Source organism: Eleginops maclovinus, chromosome 13 (assembly GCF_036324505.1).
Source record: "Eleginops maclovinus isolate JMC-PN-2008 ecotype Puerto Natales chromosome 13, JC_Emac_rtc_rv5, whole genome shotgun sequence".
In the NCBI taxonomy this organism is placed as follows: Eukaryota; Metazoa; Chordata; class Actinopteri; order Perciformes; family Eleginopidae; genus Eleginops; species Eleginops maclovinus.
The window spans coordinates 21,163,031-21,172,507 of NC_086361.1; the positions used below are offsets into that span (position 1 = coordinate 21,163,031).

At 40.9% G+C, this 9,477-nt stretch overlaps 2 protein-coding genes across 3 annotated transcripts in view; both read right to left on the reverse strand.

Annotated features, from left to right (window-relative positions):
• Positions 1-1,833, reverse strand: part of LOC134875504 (heat shock factor-binding protein 1-like) — a 2,580-nt gene extending 747 nt beyond the window's left edge. The window contains exons 1-3 of the mRNA XM_063900116.1: positions 1,615-1,833; positions 1,471-1,537; positions 1-435 (exon numbers count right to left, since the gene is read on the reverse strand). The exon at positions 1-435 is cut by the window's left edge and continues 747 nt beyond it. Of these exons, the coding sequence (XP_063756186.1) occupies positions 323-435; positions 1,471-1,537; positions 1,615-1,659 (225 nt within the window). The 5' untranslated portion in view covers positions 1,660-1,833 and the 3' untranslated portion in view covers positions 1-322. The remainder of the gene's footprint in view (positions 436-1,470; positions 1,538-1,614) is intronic.
• A 1,064-nt stretch (positions 1,834-2,897) lies between these two features.
• On the reverse strand, positions 2,898-4,460 carry LOC134874593 (uncharacterized). Of its 2 annotated transcripts, XM_063898653.1 has the most exons (5): positions 4,390-4,460; positions 4,260-4,318; positions 3,350-4,184; positions 3,028-3,313; positions 2,898-2,952 (listed from the first exon to the last, which is right to left on the reverse strand). In XM_063898653.1, exons 1-4 carry the CDS (start codon positions 4,410-4,412, stop codon positions 3,031-3,033), a joined length of 1,200 nt encoding a protein of 399 aa, XP_063754723.1. In that variant the 5' UTR covers positions 4,413-4,460; the 3' UTR covers positions 2,898-2,952; positions 3,028-3,030. The 2 variants fall into 2 exon arrangements, with proteins under 2 accessions (XP_063754723.1, XP_063754722.1); XM_063898652.1 differs by having other exon boundaries at positions 3,028-4,184.
• Positions 4,461-9,477: the final 5,017 nt, after the last annotated feature.

Here is a 9,477-nt window from a genome sequence, read left to right on the forward strand (position 1 = left end):
GATGCGTTGATAAGCCTTGAGGTTACAAAGAAGTAGTGTTTTTGGTCGGAAAACATTGACTATAAAATAAAACAAGTCAAAATAAATGTCTACAAGGTGCCTGAAAGCCTTTTGGTCTGCTGGAATCTCACATCTCATGCACTAAAACCAAAAAAAAGTTGTGTTTTCTTATAACTATAAAGAAAGGTTAAGACAAATATTGTGCCTGTGATTAGTGTTAGTACTGAGAGAAACACACAGATTTGTTAGCAGCAAAGCATCCATTTGGCTACATTTTAAAGTGATAAGAGGTGAAGTGAAGTGTCCCCACTAAAGGGAAATCTCAGTTTTTGGAGGTCACATGACAGGAAGTGGCCTGCTCCTCCATGCCGGCCTGCGTCATGAGCTCAGACACGTTGCTCTCAAGGTCATCAATGCGTGTTCCCATCTCATCTAGTGAGAAAGTGAAGGAAGAATCTGCCAGGGAACAAGAGAGCAACAACACAACCTAGCAACTAATTCTGAATTACTTTATATTAAGCATTAACAGGAATGTTTGTTATGACAAATGAGTGCACAAAATGTTGTTTCATTTAGGAAGCTCTTCATTTTAAAGTGCTAACCCAACTCCTGTCAGTGGGTTGTAGATCACCGTCTTCCAGGCAAAAGGATGAGCTGCTTAATCACATCGAGCTCTAGAAGATATAGGTTTATATTATATATAATTTACCTTTTGTTTCATTTTTGTTTATTGTATAACCTTATATAGGCTGTGAGTAATTTGGGTGAATAAGCTCCCTATTTTCATTAAATGTACCTGCTCTCCCAGTGTTTTTCGTTCCCTGGTCCTTCACAACGGCATACATTAAAAAATACAAGGATGTAAGACGAACTGTTTTGAGAAGGATTCTACTAGTAAGTGTATTGTAAACTACCTCTTAATTAGAAAGGTTCGTAAGAGGAATGAGACTGGGCTGCAATGCTACACATTAAAAGCAGTCTTACTCTACTAGATATTTCGCCGGTACAAAAAGCAAAGATTTGAGATTGTAATTCGGAGCACCTGTGCCTTATTATGACAAGTTAAAATGTCAGCTGTGCTCAGGATAAAGACTTAGGTCAAGAACAAATGTTGTGTTTTTATCTGTTATGCTTACTGTTTCTGATTTGTCATTTGAAAAATGTATCTTGAATTCATAATATGCATAAGTAGTCCCTAAAATTGGATTTGAGGTTGAGGTTTTACGCTGAGTTTGATCGCCCCCTAGTGGTCATGCATGTTAACACAGCTGGGTGTTTGACAGGAGGACACGTCTTTGATTGGTAATTGCTCTCAGGTGTGTTTTAGCTTAATGTAAGACCAGCTGAATTCAATGAAACCATAAGTAAATACTGCAACAATCATTAAGTAAACCGGAAACACCAAAAAGTGAGGCATGCAGTGAAGTTACCAGCTGTTTACAGTAGGAACATGGCACTAAAAAAGGATATTTTTGGACTCCAGCTGCTCGGAAATTCCCTTGAATTGTCCCTGAAGTCTCTGCATTGTTTCCTCCATCTATAAGAAAAGAACGACGAGATTTAAAGTATTCAAATGTTTGTTTTTGTGCCTCTATCAATGCCAGACAAACTCACCGCTTCTGTCAGATCCTTAGCGGATTTGCTCTCTGTTTTCGACATCGTTTCCTTAACAGGTTTAATACTATTTTAGCTGAAACGAATCTTGGCCCCTACTACCTGAGTATGGCTGTTTTTTTGCTGTTAAAACCCCTTTTCTGTTTCCCCTCGGTAACGTTAGCAGTGACTCCCATAACTTCAGTCGAAAGAGTGGAAACAACGTGACTTCCGCCTGCAGTTTTCATGATTTCAAAATAAAAGTCCATTGACGAAAACATCGCTTTCTTCACTGAATTCTGAAAAAGGGAATAATACTATTTACAGACTATTGTATGCTGAATTAATAAACAGCTACGACTGCCAATACCCTCTCCCAAAAATATAAGTATACAGATGTGAGGTTTTAAAAACAAGTCGTTCAAATTATGTCCAATCCAATCTACAGCAAACATTGATTGCATCACCCCATAAAAGTTATCTATTGCGTCAGTCAAGGGTCTGAAAACTGGTATGGAATACATTTGCCTGTCTGTGCCCATGGTCTTGAAAGCAAACAGGCAAAAGTCAATGACCAACCATGCCAGATGTGTAAAGCAGGCCACAATCTGCAAAGGAATTAATGGGCTGTTGACTCTTAAACCGTACAGAGCAAGAGTAAACACCATTTTCCTCTCAAGCCTCTGAATAATTTAAGTTAAATGTATGAAAAATGGTGAAATAATTGTATTAAATCCCATGTTCATACTTTAAATCTGCAAATTACATTTCAGGAACAGAAATGTACCACCTCAGGCAATCATGTTAAATATAATGCAATATATTTGTATCCTGAAATCCAATGTGCCGAGAGACTATAGTATGCATGCCTATTTGAGGAATAATCAAAGTGTCAAGTGCTGACACTGGGATAAGGAATTACATTTAAGTTTGGTAGTGCTCAAAGTCCATCAGTTGACTTTGTATATTTAGTGGGAGCCCCTTAAAGTAATGAACGGTTTCACTTGAGTCTTGAGCTAAAATTTAAATACAAGTCATGTTGTAAAAAGCCCCAACTCAAAAACCTAACACTGCATCCATTGTAATGTCGAATGTCAGCAAATCATCTCAGACTTGTGTATAAAAAAGCAAAATGTGCAATCGTTTAAACGTGAAATATTTAAACGTTTATTTTTGTGTTTTAGTCAAAAGGGATTTCCCAATCTTTGCAATACACTCGTTAGACACTAGATAGGCACCAAGCTTACATCCACACATGCCTCTTCAGTCACTGCACAGAACAAGGTGAAGTAAAGACACAACAGTGGTAAAGTCATCATTTATTTTGTTTCAAAAGACTAAATATTCATCCGAGGACCCCTGGAAGAACAAAGACACATTAGTCACCAGGTTAAAGTTAATGTAAAGAACAGCAAGAATCTAGTGAGTACTCACCTGCTATTGTCCCCACTTTGGCCTGACCCGCCTCCATTTGGCCTCCTTGTGAGCACTCTGGACCTGTGACTTGAAAGGTGCAGCCTGAGGGGACGTGTAGGCCTGTGGTGCAGCCTGCCGCTGGGGAGCCACATGGGCTTTGTTGGGAGTCTCGTAGGCCTGGTTTGTTGCTTGCCACTGAGGGGCCACATACGCCTTGTTTGGAGTCTCATAGTTTTGGTTTGAGGCCTGCCACTGGGGAGCCACGTAGGTCGGGTTCGACGCCTGCTGCTGGGGAGCCACGTAGGTCGGGTTCGACGCCTGCCGCTGGGGAGCCACGTAGGCCGGGTTCGACGCCTGCCGCTGGGGAGCCACGTAGGCCTGCTGGGGCTTCCTGACACTCACTTTCTCCTGGTCAGGATCCTTCAGCCGTCTGATAGCGTAGCCGCCGAATTTGTCAGGGATGCTGTGGGTCTTGGTCAGGGCAAACTTCTTACCAGAGGGGCCCTTTCCTGATGATTTGGAGTTGTAGCTCCTTGAGTAACTGCGTGGCTGGAAGACGGGACCATTTACTTTGTTGGACTCAGGCAGAGATTTGCCATAGCTTGAGGCCATGGAAGTAGCCTTGTAGCTTCCTTGGGTATTCCCAGGAAACAGTTTACTCCTGTATGGGTTCACAAACTCAGTCTGGCTGGGATTTTTAGGAGCTGAGGGACGGGCAGTTTTTGGGGTTTTAGACACTAGCTTAGCACGAACACTGGCTGAGGTTTTGGTCCGTGCAGGGATCATGTTTGGCTCAGGAGCCCCTGCACCAAACAGGCTGCTCTGAGTTTTATCGTACTTACTCTTAGAATTGCCACTGGCAATAGAATTAGAAAGGCCTTGATAATGCTGTTTAGGCACAGGATTCAAGTTAGCCAGTTGGCTGTTAGATTTTGCCGCTGAGCTGCCCTGCACTAACCTGGCTTTAGAATAGCCACTTTTGGCTGGCTGTGAAGCAGTTTGTGTGTTGCCACCAGTCGAATGCCCCCAGCTAAAACTGCTCACTGCCGCGTTGAGGCTACTGCTCTGCTCTGAGCTCGGAGGGACCTGTCTGAGTCGATTCTGGGGATAGTTGAAACGAGCTTCCCGATTCTTTTGAGAGTAGCCAACATATGTGTTGCCGTCGCTCTGAGATGCTAGAGAAAAAGAAAAAATATTAAGCCACAGCTAGTCAATCACAGCACTGAAGTGAAGTGTTGTGCTTTGCTCACCTTGTGAAGCCCACAAACAGCGTACATGCTCTGCTTGAAACAAGCAAATCAGGAAGATCCTGCACAGAAAAGATGACAACATCAGAAGAAAGCTAACAACAATAAACTCTGCATATCTGCAGAAACATACCCCAAATTAACTCCACAAGTCATATCTCTCAATTCCACCAAGGCCAGCAAAGAACCAGTAGCCCTGAAGTGACTTGCGCTGCATGTCTGAGCAGCAGGGAGGAAGCTTTTATTGCAGCCTGCAGCCAATCACGGCCTAATTGATTGGCTGATTAGCCGTGATTGGCTACAGGTTCCTGCTGCTGTGCTGTCAGGGTGACAACAGAGTGCCGTTGATTTTCAGATTTTCTGTCACCTCTCAATTCTTTAATCCTCTGCTTATATGCAAAAAAATGGAGGGTGAAAGATTGGTTTTGCAAGAGAGAGCGAACATTTCAACCTCTTAAATGATCATTTTGTACATCAAACATTCTCACAAAGAGTTCCCCTCAGCTGTTAGAGAAACCATTTTTGTTTTTGTTGCATGTCTCCTGCAAAAAACGAAGACCAGAACCAAAAACTGAAGAAAAGATATATAAATTGAAGTAAAAGGGGTTCAAAACCATGTTTTAAATTGTGATTGCTTGCATTTTGGTACTTTCAATGGTTTTGTGAATGCTTATTATACAAAGAAAATCAACATATTATACAACAATACACGTAGGAATGTTTTTCCTTTGTTAGATGTGCTTGGATGTGGTTTTAGGGACTGTGTGCATGTTTATCTGTCCTGATTTCTATGGCATTCCTTGGATTTTTTACAAAGTTTACAGATCCTCACACAACACGTGCAGTATAATCCAAGTCTCATTTCTGCTGTTATGTGCTCACTCCTTCACAAACACATGCATTTTCAATAAAATCACACAATTAAATACACCTACATTTACAGTTAAGTGTTTCATACTGCATGAGCTGTTTGAGAGTGTATACCATTGTTTTCAGATGATTGATTGATGCACAAAATCCCTGGAACCATAAGCAACAAAACAAAGGAATACAACAACAAGAAAATAACCCATTAAAGGTAACACAAGGAAAGGGATTGAAATACAAATGGTTGTTGTGGAGGTGAAGTATTAACCCAAAAGCTGCACAAAAACAGCTGTTTATCCAATAATATCTTTTCCCAGTTTCTAGGTTTTTCGTACAAAGTGGAGGCAGGCAGGAAAAACAAATATGTGTTTACGAATTCAAGGGAACACAGGGGAGCAACTGATATGCAAATGGTCATTTTGTGTGTGAAGTATTCCTTTAACAGCTCTCACCTGCTGGGTTTCACTGATATCTCCTCTCGCAGCTTTAACCCTGACCTTGGGAGAGATCGTGTCAGCGTGGACGGCCTTGTTAAGATTATTAATGATGACTCCAGTACCCGCTGACGCTGAGTGGACCCGGGCGGCTCGCTGCGGTAATGATGCAGTCGACCCTAACTGTGACGAACAACACATCAGAACCAGCGTGTTTCCTCCACCTTCTGTTTGAAGACAATTCTTCACATACTGTAAAACCAACATCCCATCATCCAAACACGCTTCAACTTCATCTACAGGGTCCCTGTTCTGCTAATTTAAAGGTACATATTTGTATTCTGTGCCTCTACTGGGACATGTCTCCATGCTTTAGTGTTCAGAAAGCTCTTTATTTTTCTCATACTGCCTGTGCTGCAGCACCTCTTATCACCCTCTGTCTGAAAACAGTGCCCAGTCTGCTCTGATTGGTCAACGGCTTAGAGAGGTCCCTCCCCTTAGCCTATCACGTACATTGCGTTGGAGAGCAATGAGTGTAAAATATTGATGTCATTATGTTAAGGAAAGTAAACAAAGGAGTCCAATAGGGGCGTTTCAGGCAGGGGGGGGAGTGTTGAGGGACGTTTTGGATTTTAGCCTTTGCAGATCATGTACATGCACAAAAACCTAAGGGAAAACAGGAAGGACAATATGAGAAAAATAAAGCACTCTTCATATTTTGGTATGTTAACATATATGAACCTTAAAGCGAGCATGATGTGTCCTCTTTGAAACAATATCCAATAGTAAAAGAGAAGTGTATTTTGCATTAGAGAAGTATATATTTGAGTGTGATATCATCAGCTTCCTGTGTCTTTTTGACCGTGAGGGACGCTACTCATGAAAAGGACCCTTGCACGGTCATTGTAGGTCACAAACACACACACACACACACACACACACACACACACACACACACACACACACTGAGGACACACACCCTGGTAGTGTGGCAGGTGTGAATCTTCATCGCAGACTGAGCCTGGTCAGTGGTGTTCATTAGTGGCCCTCCCCTGCAGCCGGAGGCAGCACGATGCCAGAGCCAGACAAGTGGACGAAAAATGGATCTGTCACTCTGTCATACTTTCCCCCAAAGTACTGCGGATCAGTTCTTGAACCCTGACTTATTAAAGATCTTATTTTTCATCTTTTACGTGCTCCAGTGTTTGACATTCACACGGTCGAAGCACATTTCCTCCTCTCCTCCGTGAGGGAGGAGTGACACCTCGCATGCGATCACCAGATGAGTGTGGTGGCTTAGATCAAAGACACAATTTCCTGTCAGAGGAAATAACACAGAGGGGTTTTTTTCAGGAACAGTTTCCTCCTTTTTGAATTCCTTCCATTACGCTTATCAACAATTCATAAGAGCGAGAAGTCCTTTCAAAGGAATCAGCAAAAACATTTCTGATAACAAGAGCAATATGCACAAAAAAAGAGAGGGTACCATGAATCACAACGGGATCCATTCATCATGAAGGCGACTCTTTTCACCTTGTGGATGATATCTTAAGACAAAATATGCATCACGTCACACAAGTGCACTTTGTCTGCCTTAAAGGGAAAGTTTTAGAGGGGTTGTCAGAGATATTATTCTGAAATGGACCAATCAGACAATGACTACTTTTACTGTCGCTACTTTAAGTACATTTAGATGAGAGTACTTTCTACTTTCACTGGAGGAACATTTAGAATACTTTTACTGTGACAGAGTATTCCTACACTCTGGTACTTCTACTTTACTCAAGAACAAGACCTGAGTACTTCTATTTTACTCAAATACAAGACCTGAGTACTTCTACTTTACTCAAATACAAGACCTGAGTACTTCTACTTTACTTAAGTACAAGATCTGAGTACTTCTACTTTTACTCAAGTACAAGACCTGAGTACTTCTACTTTACTCAAGAACAAGATCTGAGTACTTCTAATTTTACTCAAGTACAAGATCTGAGTACTTCTACTTTTACTCAAGTACAAGATCTGAGTACGTCTACTTTTACTCATGTACAAGATCTGAGTACTTCTACTTTTACTCAAGTACAAGACCTGAGTACTTCTACTTTTACTCAAGTACAAGACCTGAGTACTTCTACTTTTACTCAAGTACAAGATCTGAGTACTTCTACTTTTACTCAAGTACAAGACCTGAGTACTTCTACTTTTACTCATGTACAAGATCTGAGTACTTCTACTTTTACTCAAGTACAAGATCTGAGTACTTCTACTTTTATTCAAGTACAAGACCTGAGTACTTCTACTTTTACTCAAGTACAAGATCTGAGTACTTCTACTTTTACTCAAGTACAAGATCTGAGTACTTCTACTTTTACTCAAGTACAAGATCTGAGTACTTCTACTTTTACTCAAGTACAAAATCTGAGTACTTCTACTTTACTCAAGTACAAGATCTGAGTACTTCTACTTTTACTCAAGTACAATATTTGAGTACTTCTACTTTTACTCAAGTACAAAATCTGAGTACTCTCCCACCTCTGTATAAGTATACACTAGTGAGTAGCTTAACCTTTTATGATTTGTTCCTCCTGGGGAACAGACCCTGCACCAGACTCCATTGACAAAACCAGTCATTGTAACCTTTCAGAACCAAAGGAGTTGCTGATCTACCGCTGCCTCAAATGGTTTGTTTTGTTCTCTTGGTTTGTGAACCTGTTTTATACCCCAATAGTTAACACAATCACCCAAAAAAACAAAAAAAAATCGAGGCAACTGTAGACCTGCATCTCCTGTGTTCTGCAATGTAAAATCACTGTTTCTGTCAATGGAGTCTGGTGCCGTTCCAGATGAAGGGCTGTTTGACAGCAAAGTAAAGCAGTAAACATGTTAAAGATATGGTGACACCTAAAGATATATTAGTTTGTATGTAGTTGCTGGCCCCTTCAGCAGTAAATGCATCAAACCCTGCTGTTTCTCCAAAATGAGGGGGTGCTGAATGGCATTTACTGTTGGTATTACACTGACGATGGATGAAAACCTCAACAACGGCTCCTTGAAACACCTTAACTATCCCTTTAATGATGATCTCCAGAGAGTGCTGCATTCACTGTTCGATCTGCACAGACCCCTGACCTGTGGGAGAGTGGCAGACTCATTTCAGGAGTCCTTCTCAGTAAAGGTTACTGTGTTTCCACTCGGTTCCTGCGTGGTGTGCTGTGTCTGCGTGTCGGAGCAGAGGGCAAACGCAGCAGCGTCATCCAATTTATGTGCAGAGCTTTGCAGGACGTGAGGACATTTGTGAAATGGGTCAGTTAGAGAGATATAAGCCCCCTGAAAACACATCCTTTTCAGCCCATAATTCATACTCTGCTATATTGTAAGAACTATACAGCTACGTATCAGTTCTTGTTTTTTAATATTGTCTTGGTTTTTATTTCATTAAGCATCTGTTGCCTTTCATTGTCCGTTCGCACTTGTTTCAGATAAGATCAAATATACTTTATTAATCCCAAATTGGGACGTTTTTTCATTGCAGCAGCATTTAAAACAAAGTATTGCACATATTATACTTTATAAACATCAACAAATAGAAGATAAAACAGAACTGAAAGAGGGAAAATATAAAAGTTGACGAATAGAACACTATTGAAGGGCTAAATGACAGCTAGCACAATATGGAAGTGGGATATTATTTGTGCAAGAATGGCATATTAAATCAAATATAAATGTACAACGTGCAGTCAGTCCGGTTAACCAGTTTCTTTGAAGCCCTATAAGTTGCATCTCTTTTAGAGCCAAAATAACTGACGAATTTGGTCATTTTCATGCTTTAAAGAATAATAATAATGATAATAATAATAATAATCATTCCTTCTGGCAGGTCAGCCAAATAAAGTGACACACATGTTATTGTGATCCGCATG